At 35.7% G+C, this 21,121-nt stretch overlaps 1 protein-coding gene across 2 annotated transcripts; it reads right to left on the bottom strand.

Moving 5' to 3' along the window:
• Nucleotides 1-985: 985 nt before the first annotated feature.
• LOC121424540 (FGGY carbohydrate kinase domain-containing protein-like) lies at nt 986-21,095 on the bottom strand. Of its 2 annotated transcripts, XM_041620258.1 has the most exons (13): nt 20,713-21,095; nt 18,837-18,948; nt 17,989-18,140; nt 17,014-17,102; nt 14,958-15,085; nt 14,146-14,274; nt 13,118-13,221; nt 12,061-12,230; nt 11,274-11,430; nt 9,906-9,980; nt 7,903-8,023; nt 3,841-3,932; nt 986-2,617 (listed from the first exon to the last, which is right to left on the bottom strand). In XM_041620258.1, the coding sequence occupies exons 1-13, from the start codon at nt 20,908-20,910 to the stop codon at nt 2,474-2,476; spliced, it is 1,671 nt and encodes a 556-aa protein (XP_041476192.1). In that variant the 5' UTR covers nt 20,911-21,095; the 3' UTR covers nt 986-2,473. The 2 variants fall into 2 exon arrangements, with proteins under 2 accessions (XP_041476192.1, XP_041476193.1); XM_041620259.1 differs by lacking the exon at nt 20,713-21,095 and having other exon boundaries at nt 18,850-18,935.
• Between the last annotated feature and the right edge of the window lie 26 nt (nt 21,096-21,121).

Here is a 21,121-nt window from a genome sequence, read left to right on the forward strand (position 1 = left end):
CTCTGGGCCTTTCTCATACCCCTTCCTCAAATACTATGTTTCTTTCATTCTCTCCTTCCCTTGAATTTAATTTCATTATATTTTTCATTAAATTCATAAGAACTATGCTAATGAAACTGATATTGATTAAAACAGAACCAGAAATATGCTATTTGATAGGAAAATATTGAATTGATTTATTCATCATATCTATGGCAAATATTGGATCATTTAATATTTAGAGATGTACAACAGTGTATATGACATATTCATGGTTCCATAATTGATGAAACTTTTAACAAATTAAAGATATGTGAAAATCACATTAACATATCACAAAAAGTAAAAAGTGGATCATGATCACAACACCCCCTCCAGCCCTCAAACGTTTGACTACACAAAACAATAAAAGAAACTATGCATGATAAAACACTACTTTACCCTTTAAGGGCCATCATTAGAAGTTCTGAAACAAATTTGTGAAGCGGACCATAACTTGCAAATTTCTGACCATTGGACTCCATCATCAGTGTCGGATCCAGACGGAGGCGCAATTGGCACAGGCCCCCTATATATTTTTTAGTATTGTCCACTGAACATACTAACTAATATAGCTAAATCTGAAAAAAAAGTATGTACCCCTTCTGTTGCAAAATTCTGTATTTGGGCCCCTCTATTTGAAAATAATGGATCAACCACTGCATCAACAAGTTTATGTATTTGATGCTTTAATCAAAACAATGATACATTCCACATTTCAATCTCTGGTATGAGTGAGTTGTTGTCTTTTTTTTTACATTTGACTTTAATCTTTTTCCTGCATGAATACACTTTGTTTAGTCCATTCCACACGGCAATGATCACCAGCCGCTAACTGTCGAATGACACATCAAAAGAATGCACTATGGGGCCACAGCGATCTACACATCTGGGGCCTGTTTCATAAAGGACTTGCAACTGTTTGTAACTTTGCCATAATGGCAACTACCATGGTAGCAGGGCTCAGCAGCCAATCAAAATCATGGTTTCCATGGTAGTTACCATTTTGGCAAAGTTACAACAGTTGGAAGTCCTTTATGAAATAGGCCCCTGGTCTGAATTTTTGGTAATAAAACATACAAAATCAAATGGCCTCATTCATAGCAAAATAGGGGTAAAACTAAATGGATTATTCAGAACCCCCCCCAAAAAAGAAAAAAAAACATGTAAAAATGGATGCCTGCATCATAATTCAATTACAAGCGCACTGTATTATGGGTAATCTAAGCTCAGCCCTGTTTATCATCAGTTGCGAATAATGTAGAATGTAAAATAATTGTCATTTAATAATTCTTCTAACTAATAATGTAAAGCGCTTAGAGATCTCAATATCAAGCGCTGTATAAGTACAACATTGTATTTATATATGTTCTTAATATCTATTATCATTAAGAATATGCCATTCAAACATTATTGCAAATTCACATCTATCGGACAAACATGGTCAAACAAGAGTTATGATCAATCATCAATTTACTTTCGACGATTATTACCTGGATGACATATTTTTGAGACAAGATATAAACACATACATGTCCAAGCATTGCAAAACCCACAAAAATTCACAAGAAATTAATTTTCAGTTATATATCCTTACTGAAAAAGGAGATTCCCATCTTTAAAATGATATATAACACCCTACTAATGAATGATCCTAACGCTCATTACAAAGAGAAGAAAACTAACTATCATAGAATGTTGTTTTTGAGAAAATGAGATAAAAGAAAACAAAGTCTATTGAAGCTGACTTACCCTCACACTATTGTACACAGGTAACAATAAGGGGATTAGATATCCTTGAAATTATCCTTAAAAAGGGGGTTAATTAAATTAGCTCCAAAGTTGTGACACCAATTAGGCACATCCTGTTAATGATTACTGGGGGATATTAATGCAAAGATCTTGTCCTGTTCTTTATTTATTGGTGCTCAAAATAAGGGGAATTCTTTGGTTCTCAGGAAGAACAAAAATTCTTTCACCTTGCATTGTCCAGGATGGATAATTCAACATAACCTGAGAAAAGGCAAAATATGTGTCTAATCACTAAACAAAAAGAATCACACTGAATCTTTAAGAGAATGATGAATGGATGTATATACATCATGGGCCCATCTTTCAAAGAGTTGTTATTAATCCGATCAATGGCGACTATGGAAAGCCAGCAAAGTAAACATATACAATGCACGTTTGCTCGATTTTTTTTGTAGATATGCATGTATATCCATAAGTTCATTGATTTCTTGACAGTTTGGTGTGTTCGCCTTTGTTGCTGGCCGTCCATAGTTGTGATTGATTGGATCAATCGCAACTCTTTGCAAGATGGGGCCCAGGTGATTAATGATATGATAACATCACAAAGGGCCTCATATCTCATACAATGTTTTAGTTTACTTAACAGGTACAGCTCAATTTTGTCATACAATGGCAGGCAGTATTTGCATCTTTTTAACAGAGATCATAGCTGTTCCATGATGTGTTTATACTCCCTCTGATGTTCAACAAGTTTCAGGAATACAGTGTGTTTTTTGCTGTAGTACGCCCTCTGTGGTTCATCAGGCCAGATGACTTTACCGACACCACACATGCGGCTCATAGCACCCTGTTGAAGAGAAGAGTTCAATAATTGAATTATCATTTCTTAGAGGTTTAGCGTTGTGGCCTAGTGGATTAGTCTTCTGACTTTGAATTGAAACAGAGGGTCGTGGGTTTGAATCCCAGCTATGGCGTAATTTCCCTCGGCAAGAAATTCATCCAAATTGTGCTGCACTGAACCCAGGTGAGGTGAAAGGGTACCTGGTAGGAATTTATTCCTTGAAAATAGCTCTCTCCTGTAAAAGCTATGGGTCTAAAGTCTAGGGCAATAATATCAAACTCATTTGGAAGCTCATAGAGACGATATGTCATAATGTGATGTATGCTATACAAGAACTGCGTTATTATTACTATTAATTATCATCAGCTCGGCCATGATTAAAGAGTTTAATTCTCTCAAATCAGGGTCAGGGTTAGGATTAGAATTTGGGTCAAGTAAGGGCTAGAAGTCATTGGAAGGTCACATATGGGTGTGGATTAGATTTGCAATAAGTTGTAAATGGCATCGTTTGAAACCCATCTAAAGCTTTGATATAAAGTCAATCATATGAATTATATATACTAGATTATCATCTAGCATACAAATTTTAGAAAAGAGTTGTGGCAACTGAAAGTTTTTCAAATATTGAAATTAGCAGAAATTTGAACATTACACCCTCTCTCAGTACTTCCTATTTCTTCACAAGGCATAATCTAAGCACTTATCTTACAAATTTAGTGACAGGATATAAAAATATAATATCCTGATATCTTCAACACAATTCATGCTTGGAAACATCTTTTACTTAAAAAAAGAAAATAATCTCAAAATCTGTCCAATAAATCACATATCCTCTACATCATGACTTTTTTAGAGTATACATATTCACATACTCTCTTGTTATTAATTAGAATAGTAACATGCACTTTGATGGTACTTACCAACACTTGAATAGACTTACGGGTTGGGAGAGTATTACTTGTAGAAGCAGGGTTATTGTATAGTGGTAGGACAAGGACAATGGGTAAGGTTTTGGAGGAGTTCAATTACAACATGGGTAAGGAGTACGATAATATATTACTGTATTCATAGTAACTATACTGGAAATATTCAATTACAGATTAATACATATATATTTTTTGCTGTATAATAAAATCATCTATCAATGGTGAAAAAAGAATGAGTCTCTCGACATTTATTTTTATTTTGTTAGTCCTTTCCATTTTTTTTGGGGGGGTCACAAAACTTACCTTGAGATCAAATATCCCAGAAGCCTTTGCTCCTAAGATGGCTGCTCCAACTAAGACTGACTCAGATTCCTTTGGCAAGACTATTGGTAGCCCTAGCAACAAGAAAAGGGAATATTCATCATTGCCATTGTAGGTCGCATGGTTATTTCATCAAAATAATTATATTGTTAAAGAAGAAAAGTTCAAAGTTGTTCAGATCAATAAGAACAATTTTTAACTATCCATCCTGGACAATGCTAGGTGATAGAATTGACCATTTGATCAATTAGACCTAAATTGGAACTGACAATCCATGTATAAAATCAAAGTATGGAAGAAGAGAAAGAAGAAAGAAAGTTGAAGAAAGAAAAAAAAGGAGGAAGAGAAGGAAGGAGAAGGAATAACAAGAAAGACAAGAAAACAAGACAAATAACCACAAGGAGACAAAGAAGATGATTGAAAGGACAAGGAATGTTACCTTCTTCTCAACTGTATTACATGAAAGTTATTGGTTATTTTGTAATATCATACATCGTGTGAATACAGATTCGATGGGTTGTGTAGTCCAGTGGTTAGAGCATTGGACTCAGAATCGTTAGGTTGTGAGTTCGAATCCCAACTCTGCCATTGTCTCCACTTTGATAAAAAGGCTCGAGAGTGATATCTGTCATCTATAAGGTCAGCCACGATGGCTGATTAACCTAGACGTAAAATGTTTCATAGGTAATTGGTTATATACCAGCTTGGTGTTTACCAGCAAAACGCTGTCCTGCCGAGTTCCTACGGGAGTTACCATAAACAGAAACAAAAAATTAAATAAAAATTCATCCTGCCCAAATGAACTACCCATCTCTGAAGTTTGGTTCTATCAAATAGTTTATTTTTCCCAAATAAAACAACATGAAGTAGAAACCTGTTCACCTCCAGAGCTTTAAAGGGGAATCCAACCCAAATAAAAAACTTGTTTTAGAAGAAAAAGAAAAATCAGACAAGTTGATATGTGAAAGTTTGAACAATATTGGACAAACAACAAGAAAGTTATGAATTTTAAAAAGTTGCAAATATTGGTAATCACTATACTCATGGAGACTTCAAATTGGCCGCATATGGGATGTAATTGTGATGTAAGGCAAGGACTACTCTTTCATGTACTCCACTACATATAATGGCTAAAATGTCATTTTTCCCAAAAGTTTTCTTTCAAATTATATTTTACTTTTATGAGGACAGTAAATAATATACTACCTGGCTTATATTTGGATTACTGCCCCAGGGGAGTAGGTACTTAGGAGAAAACCACAAATCCCTGATAATAAAGTACATGGCCTATGGGAAAGTTGTCCTTGCCCCTTGTCATAATCACTGATCTCTCCCCTACCTGGATAGGAACAATAACGCTGATTGGCCTATTCCGTGTTGAAGCACCGGAAGTTGGTACCTCCGCACGCCGAGTTCCCCAAAAAGCCAAAATCGGAGTAGAGTCTGGTACACGGCAATAGTGTCAATTCTTAATTATACTTACCAAATCAACTCTTATAACAGCACTTTTCAATGTGAATTTATACCTGATACAAAGTTTAAGATGTCGTCCTGTGCCACGTATAATTGCACTTATTGTGACGACCGTGGAAACAGAGAAAATGGGATTACTTTTCACAGATAAGACAAGCTGGTGAACTGCATAGTTGTAGACTTTATGTAGTCCCATGTGCTCAAATACATGTGTGGTAATTCTAAATTACCAGAGCAAGTTTCCAAAACTTTAAAACTCCGGGGGGGGGGGGGGGGGGTTATCGATTGTTGTGATTTCTCTGGAAGCGTGATGAATTCAAACCATGATTCAAATGAATATTCAGTTTATCAATATTCACAAATGTCACCAAGTTTTATGAGTTTATCAATCATGTTTGGACAGAAGAATATCACGACTGAGACACGAAAATACTGACCGTGTATAGCATGTATTGTGAAACTTAAGTTAAGACTGAAAATCTGCCGTTTCGGAGGAGTTAAAAAAATATTTTTTGCAAGCATAGATCCTGACCGAAATAGACTGATTTTTGGGACAAGGACTGGATCTACAAGGTATTCTGAAAATTATTTATCTTTTATTTGTGAAAATTACAAGCTAGTGTACGGTATAGGACTAGGACTTTAGGGGGCTTATACGTAACTTGTGGCGTGTGAATTTGTGATATTTCTCTGTCAACAATAGATCGAATTATTTTTTCCAAGAACTCTTTTTTTTAAGTACGTAAAAAAGACATTAAGCTACAGAGACGGATTAACAGACTTCAGAAATTTCACAGAAATTATTTTGAGATGCCGAATGTCTTCAAAGAAAAATTGTCTCGGTGGAGCAAAAAAGGGGGTTATCAACCAGAAATTTAGGGGGTGACGCAATGAAAATAATCTGACAAGCAAAAAAAGGTTATCGACCCAAAATTTAGGAAGGGATGCAAAACAAAAGAAAATCTGACAAGCATCAAAAAAGGGTTATCAACCAGAATTTCAGGGCGGACCACAACGATTTTAGGGGGGTCCACCTGAATTTAAAGGGGATGCAGGAAAAAAATTGACAAGCAAAAAGAACCAAAAAAAAGTTGTCAACATAAATTTTGGGGGGTCTGTCCCCCACCTAAAATTTAGGGGACCAGGACCCCCCCCCCCCCCCCCCCCCCCCCCGCTTCCGCTGCCTACAGTGTATATGAACAAACTGGGTAGAGGATAATTGAAGAGGGTCGATCGATGTGACAGAAGGAAAGAGAGAGAGAGAAGGTCAAGTCCACCTCAGAAAAATGTTGATTTGAATCAATAGAGAAAAATCAGACAAGCACAATGCTGAAAATTTCATTAAAATCGGATGTAAAATAAAAAGTTATGACATTTCAAAGTTTCGCTTATTAAAAAAAAAATAGTGATATGAACGAGCCAGTTACATCCAAATGAGAGAGTCAATGATTTTACTCACTATTTCTTTTGTGTTTTATGGTTTGAATTATACAATATTTCAATTTTTACGAATTTGACGTTTAGGACCTCCTTGCCGGAAGCACAAAATGTTAAAATAATAATGGAATACCAACCGAGATGTGCATATAACTGTTTTGTGAAATGAAGCGAAACTTTAAACTGCCATAACTTTCATATTACATCCGATTTTGATGAAATTTTCAGGGTTATGCTTGTTGAATTTTTTTCTTTTTATTCAAATCAAGTTTTTGTTGGGTGTGGACTTGTTCTTTAAAGGGCGAGTCCACCTCATGAAAATGATTATTTGAATAGAGAGAAAAACACACAATAATGCTCAAAATTTAATCAAAATCAGAAATAAAATATGAAAGTTACATTTTCAACGTTTGAAAACGATGAATTTTTCGGTGTTACACTTGTTTGATTTTTTTTTTGGGGGGGGGGGGGGGTAGACTTAAATTAAAGGGGGGGTTCAAGCCCAGTGTTATAAGCCTTCATAACCTAGAAAGTCCTCGCCATATCGATCCTAAGATGGTTATTTGGAAAACCTCCAAAATACCCCTATACAAGTCAAGGATTTCATCCATTCTTCCGTAGGTGAGAAAAACACCAACCCCTTCAAAATTATGTTTCCGAATTGTATACTGGGAAAGTACCATGGTTTCAAGAAAATTGAAAATTCTGGCACCTTAAATATATGAAGTTTTGTATAAAAAGCAATGAGTGCTTCAGTGTGCAGACAGCTAGCGTATCGCTCACAATGCACATGCTAATGGAGCGATCGCGTTCCTTTTGGGGGAACTGGTATGGCGGACAATAGAACTCGCGGGCTTCAAACAAAGGACCCTCCCAGCATATCCAGTTAGGGGAGAGATCAGTGGTCATAATTTACTTACCCAGTTGCCAATTTGGAATCTACATACTATTAGTGATCCCAATTTTTAAGCAGCTATAACTTTCTTAATGCTCGTCCGATTTCTTTCAAATTTTCACCATTCTGTTTAATTTATTTTTCTCCTTCCCCACACAACATTTTATGGCCAAGGCTGGATTCCCCTTTAATCAATTTGAATACAGAATAATTGATGAGATATGAGGACATTATCTTACCGGTGATATCTGCATGCGTCTGTAAGAATAAATCACTCTTACACAGACCTCCACATGCAAACAGAGTTGATATACTGTAACCAGACCTGATCATTTGTTCAACTATCAAACGTGTTCCATGCTGCAATTAAAGAGTGATATAGAGAGAATCTTGAAAACTATAAAAGTTTGATTAGATGCCAATATTCATATTCATTGTTTCAAAACAGTAATACACATACTGCAGCCGATGGCTGAAATGTAAGTGTTTACAGTAGATGAATAACATCAAAATACAAATTGAAAGATTATCTCATAAATTAACAAAAAAGGAAACTTAAGGTATGAAATTAGTTTAAACAGACTACACTGCCGAGAATGATGCATTATGGGTAAGGACCCTGGCCAGATTTAAGGACTAGAGGTGTTGCTTAGCAAGAGTACTGGTTTGTATTTTCTTTAAAATGCTTTGTGGTTTGATTCATATCAATTGAAGAAGAAAAGGATACAACACATATACATGAAGATAGCTATGAAACCAGTTTATACTCTTTAGACAAGAGTTCTGAAAGAAATGTTGAAAAAAGGGAAACATTTCTCCTTCAAAAATGTTTGGGTTACTTGTATTATCAACTCTGTTTCATTCCCCTATTGAAAATACTGAACCACTATTCCCATTCATTTGTTACATGACAAGTGTAAAATATTTGACCAGGGTGTGTTTCACCAAGATTTAAGTAAGAATCAGAGTTGCTGCACTTAAATTCCAAGTTGCGTATGGTATAAAAGGCAACACCACATTGGTCAAATCACACGGGTGGAGGCGTGTTATACTGTGTATTAATCAATGAGATTGCATGTTTCATAATCATGTGTACTTTGGCATTTAAGCACAACTCTAATGGGGTGTTGCAAGAAACTTGTGATCAATCGCAAGTCTATTTTCACCCTAAATCAATAGGTTTTGAAATTAATTGTAAATTTTAGATTGATTGCTAATCTGTTCCTTGAAACAAGGAGTGTAACCTGATTTGCTATAGCTAAAATTGATCTATTGATCGTAAATTGCAACAGAAAATTTTCAATCGATTGCAAATATTTTTTGCAACACCCAATAAGTCACACTTAGCTCTTTGTGATACACCCTCCAGGCATGGCAAAATGCACAAAAATTCGCCAGAAACAAATTTTCAATTGAATATCCCAACTGAAAGAAATTTCCAGCTTTAAAAAATGATATATAACATGCTAATTACTATTGGATGATCCTAACCCTCATTACAAACAGGATATTTTTCACTACCATACAACTTTAATTTTGAAAAAGATGGATTAAAGATGACAAGTCTTTTGAAGCACAATTATCCTCACACTATTGTGCAAAGATGACAATAAAGGATTATAATCTAATAAAACAAAATCTAGAAGGGGTCATGAAATTAGCTCTAAAGTTATCAGACTTATTAGGCACATCCTGTTCATGATTATCAAGAAGTGTCAATGTAAGAATTCATCCAGTTTTCAATTTATTGGAGTTCATTGTCAGGGGAATTTGCAAACATAATCCCCCAGTTATTTGTCTAACTTTTAGATTTGTTTGGTACATCTATTAGTTTAAAGTGCATAGAAAAACATACTGAGAAATACAAAAAAATGAAATTTTTCCTTTCTGATCAAAACCAATCACAGTGAAATATTTGTGAATTTTGTCATGCTTGGGCTCCATCTCACAAAGAGTTACGATTGATCCAATCAATTGTAACTCTATGGAAATCCATCAGTGTCATAATTTTTCTACAGGAAATTTGCATGATGTCCTTTGTAAACAAAGAGAAGCTCAGTGAGTTTTCAAGACAACAATGAATGCATGAATATACATCATAATAAGAATATATTTTGAACAAAAATGCATAATAGATGTTGACATTGCTGGCCCTCCATAGTTGTGATTGATTGGATCAATTAACTCTTTGTAAGAAGGGCCCTGGTCACATATTACGAAAAACAACAATCTAAAAACTTACAGCTAATGCCTGTAGAGTGGCTAAATAGAGAATAGCTAGATCATCAAGGGAAGAGGACAATGTCAAACCGCTTATCTGTGAGAAAAACATGGAAAATTTGATGATTACTAATTCATACATAAGTTAATATGACATCTTTGGCTTCGATATAAGAAACTTTATAATGTTTCTTTTCATAGACCTTATGCAACATGACGTCATAATATCATAGCGCCCCCTCTCAGAGGATATAGGAATACACATAAAGATGCACCAACTGTAGATCACCAACGCATGCAAGGCAATAGCTCCAGCCTCTAAGATGGTAGCCTATAATCTAGGCAGAGCCTGCAGTTATTGTCTTTGCAGTCATGCTAAACGTAAGCAACATGTCTGAATTAGTTTATCGGCAGCATAATCCAAACTCTCAGAGAAGTTTCTCGCATTTACTCATACTCGCCATTTTGTATGAAGAAAGTGGCGTCATGTCACATGAAATATATGCATTACCGCACCTTCTTCTTTCCAACATATTTCTGATTGGTCTGATTTATTTCTACTTCATACATATGCATGAGAATTTTTCGTACGAAAAACTGGCGTCATTTCATAGTCGATAATAAAAAAAAAACATCCAAGGCAAGACAGGAGTGTATAGGCGGTGGCTGCACGTAGTCTTCGCCAGATCAGACGTATCGCTTACGCTCAGCACAACAGCAAAGACAATAACTGCAGCCCCGGCCTAGATTATAGGAAGATCTATTGTGAATACTATTTGGTTAACTCCTCTTTCTCATGAAAAAAATGTTTTGCATGTTAAGGTGTCCATGCTTTGTTTTTCTGTATATATGTTATGTGAATAAATTTGAATTGGATTGGAATGGATAAATCTGTTAATTTTCACATCACACGAATCGTTCACAAATGGCATCCTGGGTAGGTTTCATCAAGGAATACCAGAATATATTGTCCTGGAACCATTTACACAAAGTATAGCGATTGATCTTACAACTGATTTGTGCGCTCGATTCAACATAGTGATCAATTAAATCAAGCATGCAAAATCAGGCCTATAAGGCTTGCAGTATAAGCAGAATTTTTATTTTAATATTTCTATCATTCAGTTACATTCCAATAAGAGGATTTTACTTGTTGAACTTTCATTTCTAATTTAGAATGCAAACTGATAAAAATTATCAGATTCTCAATTCAATTCAATAACATTTATTTCCAAAGGCTACTCATTATTGACATTAAAACATTCATAAAAGTTACAATATAATGGAGGTTGCAATGGTGATAACACAGCATGTAGCGAGTGCATGACAGAAATATTAAAGACAAAAAACAAAACAAAGGTAATATTATTAATAAGTGAGATTTACTAACCATTCCTTTCAAAGTGGGGTCAGCAAGAGGTGATCTGTTTCCATAGAAATATGGACAGAGATGGAGATCTCTTGTCAAAACGGCTGGAGAAGAGAGTCCTTTATCTTTGGCCATGGTCATCAACCGGTCATCTAACCATGTGTACATGTCACAGCCACTGTAACGAATAAGAAAACTAATTAAGCAACTATGTTTCTTTGGAGAGGATGTAAAAATCACACGTTCTCTACTTTCTGCACTGAGATAAATAATAGAAATGACGTTGCAACTAATATCTAAATGCTCATACTGTGCAACAGTGTCCAAATGGTTAGGTAAAGGGAATTAACTACTAGACAGCATTCCTCCTTTTTTTTACAAATCATGTGATGAAAAAAACAACAACCACGATGTGCATATAACTGTTTTCACTAAGTATTGATGAATTTTAAACTTCAATTACTTCGTTATTTGTTATCCAATTTTGATGAAATTTTCAGCATTTTGCTTTGTGAATTTTATTTATAATGAGCTAGTAAAGTTTACAGGTTGAAAGTAAATATGAAAGAAGATCAATGATCCTACTGTGTCCTACTACTACAATGTCTTTATAAGTTCATTATATGTTTAGAAGCTCTGATAATTATATTGGATTTATCCATAATGCAAACGATGAAAGGAAAGCAGTAAACTTGAGCTGAAAACAGAATAGCAACATATCTTTCTAAAAGGCAAATATCACTGCATCCCGCCAAATTTAACCATATCAAATCTCCAATCCTATAGAAAAATTCATCAAAATTCATACCTCTTTTGACTCTCTTCTTTAAGCTGATTCAGAGCAGGATGAGTGTGGATGATATGATCAATCAGCTTGCCAGTGCAGGACTCTCCTCCTTCGTTCCCCCACAGGCCCGGTACCATAGTACCGTAGTATGGACCCCAGACACCGGGTACAAAGGTTTCTTTCTCACTTAACTGGATAAAGAATAACCATTAATAGAGAACCACCATTAAACTAATTATGACAGAGCTAAACACCCAAATCTCTGTCTCCTCCTTCGTTCGCCCACAGACCCGGTACCATAGTACCGTAGTAAGGACCCCAGACACCGGGTACAAAGGTCTCTTTCTCACTTAACTGGATAGAGAATAACCATTTAACTTATCAAGATGGGCAATTCCATAAAATTATCAACCTTTTTTGTACATCCGACCCCCATTTTTCTCAAGTATTACTTCTCTTCATAAACTGACCCAGTCATGGTCCTTTAAGACAGGTTCTCAAAAGAACAGGAAAATCAGAGACAGAAAATTTCATACATATTTTATGGAATTGTCCAGATAGACCCGGTACCATAGTACTGTAGTAAGGACTCCAGGCACCGGACACAAAGATCTCTTTCTCACTTAGCTGAATAGAGAACAATTAAACTTATCGATCTGTATTTTAAACCATGGTCTAAAGCCAAATGTGTCATTAATCTCTAGAATTAGGTGATGAATTCTTCATCACATTTGGCATTAAAATCATTTTAAAAATGTCTTTAATCAATAAAATGCAATAGTTTTCTTCCTCATTAATCCATGGTGAAACCAGTAAACAGATGCAGTATTCTTGCCACTCGTAGCTTCCCATAATTTTAGCCTGGACTTGGACCAGGGCCTATTAAAGTTGAACCGGAATTCAGAATACAGGCCATAAAAATGGACTTAAATGAAATGTCTGAAATAAGATCGACATCAAGAATCAAACTGAGAACTTTTGCATTTCTGTGTATACAAGATAGAAGGCTGCGTTCATTGAAACTTTGGTGTGATATAATCACGAGAAGTTAAAAAAGGGGCATAATCAGTTGACTTACACCCAAGTGACATGTTGATGTCCCACATATGAGAGCTAGTCTGGAGGTCAAAGGTTGACTTTCACATGGAAGCTTAAAACCAGTCACATCTGCACCCAACATTCCTAAGATACAAATAAATGAGACAAATTAGTCAAGACTATTTTCCATTTATATGCAATCATTGTAGCTACAGTCTATGAGGCATTTGTTATACTACTTTTTTTGCTATGTGATTCTTAATCAATGTATTTTGACATCTACCAGTGAAAGAAAATGGAAAAGCTAAGTTTTAAATCATCCCAACAGAGATGAAATTTAAAGGCCAGTAATAATCTTCATTAAAGTATTCATCATGATATGAACACTAATGTATGTAAGCTGGTGTTAAAAGTCTAGGAACTCTAACACCAGTAACACCTTGCATGCAGGGTTGAATCCTCACTAAGTTGGTGTTCAAGGTGTAGAAATTCCAACACTATTCACTCCGTACCTTGGGGCAAATGGACACCCTGGCAGGAATGAATTCTTTGAGGTGCTTTTGCACTGAAAACAACAGCTGCCAGGCTAAATCCAAGGTAGTGATATCCAAGTTTTTGGCAAGTGCATAGACAATTTTATCATTGTATCATAATGGTTCAGTGCTTCCTATTCTTAATTGTTCCTTAATTCATCTCTGTATTTTGACTGTTCTCTCTCTCTCTTTCTTTCACTGCACATTGGGCACTCTACAGAGTGGATTTGATGCATTACAAATCACATTTATTATCATCATTATTATAATTTGATATGCACTTCACAAGAAATGTTTATCATAATATATTAATAAAAAATTGGTACTCATATAGCACATAATCAATGAAAATTGCTATACATAATATACACATTGCTCTCCAATATTAGTACAATAACACTACAACAAAAACATTATTATAATTATTATTATTATTATCATCGTTGTGAGCTTGGGAAGCTCTAATGTAAATTGTGCTTACCACATCAACACTATACACACATAACGCACTGACCATTTTGTTTCCTTTACTTACCAATTCCACCTGCATAGGCATCAATTATCCCTGTTCCTACAGGTAGTCCAGGTCTAAGACCAAGCTCCTTAGCAGCTGCAAGACTAAGACCATCCCCACACGGTTCCCCAGGAAGCTGGAAATGATTTCCTTTTTTTTAGAAGGAAAACAATGAGTAGATATTTTTTAAATCCAAATACTTTTATTCTAACATTAGTTATTCTAAATACATGGGACAAAAATAGCAAAATATACAGTACTGTAAATGGGCCTGAGGGCCGTTTCATAAAGCTGTTCGTAAGTTAAGAGTGACTTTAAGAACGACTGGTGATCCTTTCTTACGTGCCAAACCATTGCTAAGGAATATACCATTTACCATAAAAAAGGATCAGTCGCTCTTAACATACAAACAGCTTTATGAAACACCCACGAGGTCACATATGCATTTTTGCTCCATTCATTAAATGTGGGTGCATCATAGTCTAGTGGTTCTGACTCTTGTCTTTCAAGCAGAGGGAAACAGGTAAATCCAAGTCATAGTTTGTTTCCTTACGCTTGAAATTTATCTAAATTGTGCTGCACTCAACCCAGGTGAAGTTAATGGGTACTCCACAGGATTACTTCCTTGATTTTACAACACTAGAAACAGTAGCTTGGGCTACAGCTGGGGTACAGTAGTTGTGTTATGATTTTTTTCTGTAAGAGCTATGTAAAGCTAATAAAAGAAAACAACTTGTCTTAACTGTGTGTTACAATGTATGGCAATTGCATGGCAATACAAATTTATGATAGGCAGGTAGGGGCCGTAAGAGGAAGGGTTGTTAAAATATTACCAATTTTCTGTTGTTCATTTTCTAGGATATCTTTGAGGCCGATACTCTCATAGAAAGACGTGTCCCACTCTCTGAGTCCCTTGCCGTCTGCTCTAAACATCCATTTACAAACCACAGTGCAGAGAGATCTACATGCAAAACAAACAGATGAGATTTGATAATTTAGAAGATGGACAAATATTTTACACACTGAGTAAACACGCAAATAAGATGTTTTTAAAGGGGTACTTGAAACTGAAAAACTATAGGATTTGACTATCTGAATTCTTTGCATCTGCTGGAAACTTCTGTTTACAAACCACAGTGCAGAGAGCTCTGCAGGCAAAACAAACAGGTGAGAATTATTACATAGGAAGACTAGATATTGTTAGATATACTAATAGTTATTATGATGCCTTTAAAGGAGCACTCCAGGCTGAAAATCATAGGATCTAACAGATGTAGTAAAATAAGATAACAAGTGGAATGCCTCTGGCCGTCTCACCTGCATCACGCAGTTCAATATAGCAGCAGTGCTGACTTTGAAAACTACTCTAACTCGCACAAGATGTTCAGTGATACATGGTTACTATTATGTCCACTTTTTATGAACTAGACCAATAAACTTACAGAGATATGATGGTTATTCAACAAAAACCCCAACATGGCCAAAGTTCATTGACCTTACATGACCTTTGACCTTGATCATGTGACCTGAAACTCGCACAGGATGTTCAGTGATACTTGATTACTCTTATGTACAAGTTTCATGAATCAGATCCATAAACTTTCAAAGTTATGATGGTAATTCAACAGATACACCCAATTCAGCCAATGTTCATTGACCTTTGACCTTGGTCATGTGACCTGAAATGCGCACAGGATGTTCAGTGATACTTGATTACTCTAATGTCCAAGTTTCATGAATCAGATCCATGAACTTTCAAAGTTATGATGGTAATTCAACAGATACCCCCAATTCGGCCAAAGTTCATTGACCCTAAATGACCTTTGACCTTAATCATGAGACCTGAAACTTGCACAAAATGTTCAGTGATGCTTGATTACTATTATGTCCAAGTTTCATGAATCAGATCCATAAACTTTCAAAGTTATGATGGGAATTCAACAGATACCCTCAATTCGGCCAAAGTTCATTGACCCTAAATGACCTTTGACCTTGGTCATGTGACATAAAACTCATGCAGGATGTTCAGTGATACTTGATTAACCTTATGTCCAAGTTTCATGAACTAGGTCCATATACTTTCTAAGTTATGACGTCATTTCAAAAACTTAACCTCAGGTTAAGATTTTGATGTTGATTCCTCCAACATTGTCTAAGTTCATTGACCCTAAATGACCTTTGACCTTGGTCATGTGACATGAAACTCTAATAGGATGTTAAGTAATACTTGATTAACCTTATGGCCAAGTTTCATGAACTAGGTCCATATACTTTCTAAGTTATGATGTCATTTCAAAAACTTAACCTCAGGTTAAGATTTGATGTTGATGCCGCCGCCGCTGTCGCCGCCGTCGGAAAAGCGGCGCCTATAGCCTCACTCTGCTATGCAGGTGAGACAAAAACCACTGAAAATCTTATTGCAATTGGATGAAGAACAAGAAAGTTATTAAATTTCAGATTTTGAGTAATTTGGGCAAAACGTTCCTAAGCATGTCTTCATGAATATATACCATGAGGGGGTTGATGATGTCATATCCTACTTACATTCTTTGTATTTTATCATATAAAATTATATGTAGTCAAATTCATGCTTTAATCATTGTGGTCTTAGTTGGTATCTTGCATTAACTCTGTTATATCTGATACTGATATTACCAAATCAATCAAAATTACTGCATTTTTATGACAGTTTTCCTTTTAACATTAATCGATGTTTGTCACTAAGGATGACCAGGGTCCCATAACACAAAGGTTAGTGATTGATCGTACAACATTTTCTACGATTGATTCCATTGACTACAAGGTACAATCAATCATGAATATCAAGCGTATGATCAATCGCTAACCTTTGTGTTACGGGACCCTGTTTGCTCTTCTTCCAAAGAGTACCTTGTTTGTGACCCTGTGGCTTTCCAGGTCATGAAGTCAGCTAGATCCATGAATGCTCCTGCATTCTGCCAACATGTCTCAAACATATTCTGTGAAATAAAGACATTGGCCTGTATATTTAAGTAAATTTCACTCAAAATGATATCAAAGCAAATAACTGTGTCCAAATTGCCTCACTTATGGTCAGGATATGAACATTAAACTGACTATTAATAGGTTCTTACGTTATCTTCAATACATGACATCTTTCAGTGCATATACATTTAAAGAATTATATTTTTATGATAATGCCTTCAAAAACTAAACCTATATTTAAGAGAAAATAAACATTTTGGTATATTGTATAATCTAAATCTTGTTCTGTCGGTCCTCACTGGTCTGATTGACTTCCTGAAGGGGCTGGTGTCTTTGCTAGAGATCCTGGAGTAGTGTGCTGACCCAGATTGTCCCTTAAATTTTGTTGAACGGAGCAGCAAGCACAGGGGCATCAGGTCTCAAACGGATGTAGCTAGGAATTCCAGTGCGTGATCCAAAATTATATACCAATAATGTCTGTACCTTTTTTGCATCATGAGATTTAAGGTTTATTTATAATTTTCTTTTTTATATACTTGTAGCTGCATATGCAGGAGAACTTTTAGGAGTGACCATTTCTGGGTCCTGACTTTATACAAAGAGTTGCGATTATCCGATCAACCAAAACTATGGCTTGCCAGTGACGTCAACATCTAAACTGTATGTATGTTCAAACTATTTTCTAGATATGATGAAAACTCATACAATCATGGTTTTCTTGTAAAGTTAGGGTGCTTCTCTTTGTTTACATACGATATTGTGCAAATTTCCTGAAGAAAAATTATGACATTGATGGATTTCCATATAGTTGAGGTTGATCAGAACAATCATACCTCTTTGTGGGACTGGACCCAGTTGTGACTACCATGATAAAGTTATCTCCAGTGGGCCGTCTCTTACCTCTTTCAACCAAAGCAATTTCGGAGGTTCCATCTCTAGGGAAATCTCTCCTCCGGTGAAGCGCAGTGCTTCATGTCCCGTCTTGTTGATCCTTTCAGCTTCTTTCACAGCACGATGATCCATCCACATAATGATGTTTCTCTCATTGTCACCTATAATCACAGATAAGATGGATATATCATAAGCAATTTTTTAAATAGATTTATCATAAAAAATCATTGTCATATATACTTGACATTAATATTTTGCAATTTTATTTCAATCAAGAATTCACAGATGCACTTAATATTTGTTTTATTATTTTTGTGTCAGGTTGAAATCTAGACTTATTAAACAAGTTAAATAGGAACAATGTAATGTAAGAGTGGTCATACCTGACTGACAACATAACTGACTTTAATAACTTTATTGCTTTATGTTTGTTTATTTGCTTGTTTGTTTATGATCAGTCATATGTTATCTTTATATGTTGGGGACAAGCCTTTGATAGGCCCCAGGCCTTTGTTTGTCCCTCCACTTTTTAATATTCTGTTAATGTTCCGTACTTTGTTTATCCTTTTGTTTTTGTACCAAGTAAGTCTATGTATTGTATTATTCATTGTTCTTTGAATCACTTTGTGCAATTTTGATGTAATTTTTTATTGAATTGTGGAAATAAAATGAATTGATTGAATTGATTGAAGAGCAAAGAAAGAATTCTTATACAAGACTGACTTATAATGTAATTAACTTTCAGTGCAAAGAGAGAGTGGCCATACCTGACTAACAACATAATCGACTTTCAGAGCAAAAATCTAAGACTGACGTATAATGCAATTAACTTTCAGTGCAAGAAAGAGTGCTCATACCTGAATGACTTACAGACAATGGCCGGAGATCCTTGTCAAGCACCACCAATGAACATGTGGCATCAAAGCCAATACCTTGGACCAATTCAGAAAGGCCATCTGAGGTCACGTCCTGTTGACAAAATTGAATGCAAATAATGATTAATCTTTAATTTTTCACAAAATAATAGAAGCTTCAACTTTTTAATTGTGCGCACAAACAGAAAATGTGTAAATTGAAATATCATTCTATTATGAACATTTTTATGAATTCATTGGACCCGGATATATATGTAAAGAAAATGACAGTAACATAGAGAGGTTCAGAACGGCACACAGACCCACATGAGAGCAGCACTCCCACAGTTGGCGATAAGCAGACTGCATGAAGAAGACGGACAGTCAACCTGCCCAAAAAGTTAAGTAACCTCTCTTCACTTCAACCTGCTACTACTAAAACCATCGCTACTCAAGCCATATTCAGCTCATCTCATCTGGTTTACAGTCCTTTCCAGGACTTCACTCACTTTCAATTCAAGTCTCATTTCCACTTTTCATCCTTTTTTGTCTTTCAATTTTAATTTTCTGCCTGTATATCCTTTCCCTTCTTCATATTACACATGGTGAACCATAAACCTTCTCTACATTAAGCAGAATGCAGTCTACTGCCCTAGTACCAGTGTAAAATTCAGAAGGCTCAGAGTGTTCTTACAGAGAATGCATGTTCAAAATTTCATTTTATTCAATGATCCAGTATTCAAATGACAAATTATATTTTGGATGCAGCTCCCTTCCTCATCATTGACATAATTATGGTTGCGACATTTCATTATTCATAATTCATTCATGAAACTGTTAGACCAAAAGCTTCAGTCTCTGTAAAATTGGTAGTTCTACTGAACTACGTTCATGACGTTGGCTCCACAAAATGTCAGAAATTGTTAAATTAATCCCCAGAAAGGAAATAACGGTTAATTCATTCCGGTCTATAAAAATGTTAGACAAAAAGCTTCAGTCTCTGTTATAATTATTGGTTGTTCGCTGAACTCTGTTGGCTCCACTCACCAATTACAAAGACCGAAGTTCTAACTCAATCTGTTCAGGGACTCGATGGCCATATGTTGATGTATGAAGTTCGGATAAACCAGGGAAGTGGGAGTTGAGCAACAGCCGAACTAAGTCACTGTTTTTTCCTTACAAGTTTATTTTTTCCCCCTTTGGTGCATTTCAGGCCAAAACGGAATAATAATCTTTATTTTGGTCCAGATCTTTATATACTTTTATGAAATAAAGACAAAAATCGATGAGAACCAATGGGGGATTTTGTATTGTTAACCCCTAATGGCAGCTGCACGATCGCAAACTGTCTGTGCATGAGGAGAAATATAGAAAAATAAACAATGTTAAAAAACTCGAAACAGATTATGAATCATAATCAAAGTCTTACTAGACAGCTGGCAGTTGTTCGTTTCGAGGAGTTTTTTAACATTTCTTTATTTATTTCATTTCTCCTCATACACGCAGTTGCCATTAGGGGGTTAACCATACAATATCCCCCTGACAGGGCTCATCGTTTCTTGTCTTTATTTCATAAAAATATATAAAAAGAACCGTACCGAATTAAAGATTATTATTCTGTTTTGGCCTGAAATGCACCAAAACTGGAAAAATAAACTTAAAAGGGAAAAAACAGTGACTTACTTCGGCTGTTGCGCAACTGTCCCACTTCCCTGGTTTATCCGAACTACACATAAACATATGGCCATTGAGTACCTGTACAGATCGAGTTAAAACTTTGTTTGGTCTCTGTATTTGGTGAGCAGAGCCAACAAAATTAGAGTTCAGCGAAACAACCAATATAACAGAGACTAAAGCTTTTGATCAACCATAATCATACCTTTACTGTTTTGCAACATGCTCTCCAGATATCATCTGATGACTGCTCATAGAAATTTTCGCAGGGATTCCAAATACTGATTGGTTCCACGGCCACATTAACAACGCGACCATTTTCGCTTACGAGCGTAGCCCTGACGCTCGAAGTCCCCACATCTACGCCGACGAAATACTTCGGGCTTCCGCTGGTGGAAGTCATCCCCTCAGCAATTCGTTACACAAACCAATGTCAGTGACAAATTATCATTCTAGCTTCAGCTGGTCTCTGTTATTTCAATGGAATGAATGATTTTAGTCGCTGCAACTGTTACTTGTTAGTACAAATGTGTTCTTTGTGTAACAAGTTTTAATATGAAACGGGCTTGGGGGCTTCAGTAATCCAAATTGACTCGAAGGGATTTTCCCGTAAT

The sequence above is a fragment of the Lytechinus variegatus genome, chromosome 11 (genome assembly GCF_018143015.1).
Source record: "Lytechinus variegatus isolate NC3 chromosome 11, Lvar_3.0, whole genome shotgun sequence".
NCBI classification, from domain to species: Eukaryota; Metazoa; Echinodermata; class Echinoidea; order Temnopleuroida; family Toxopneustidae; genus Lytechinus; species Lytechinus variegatus.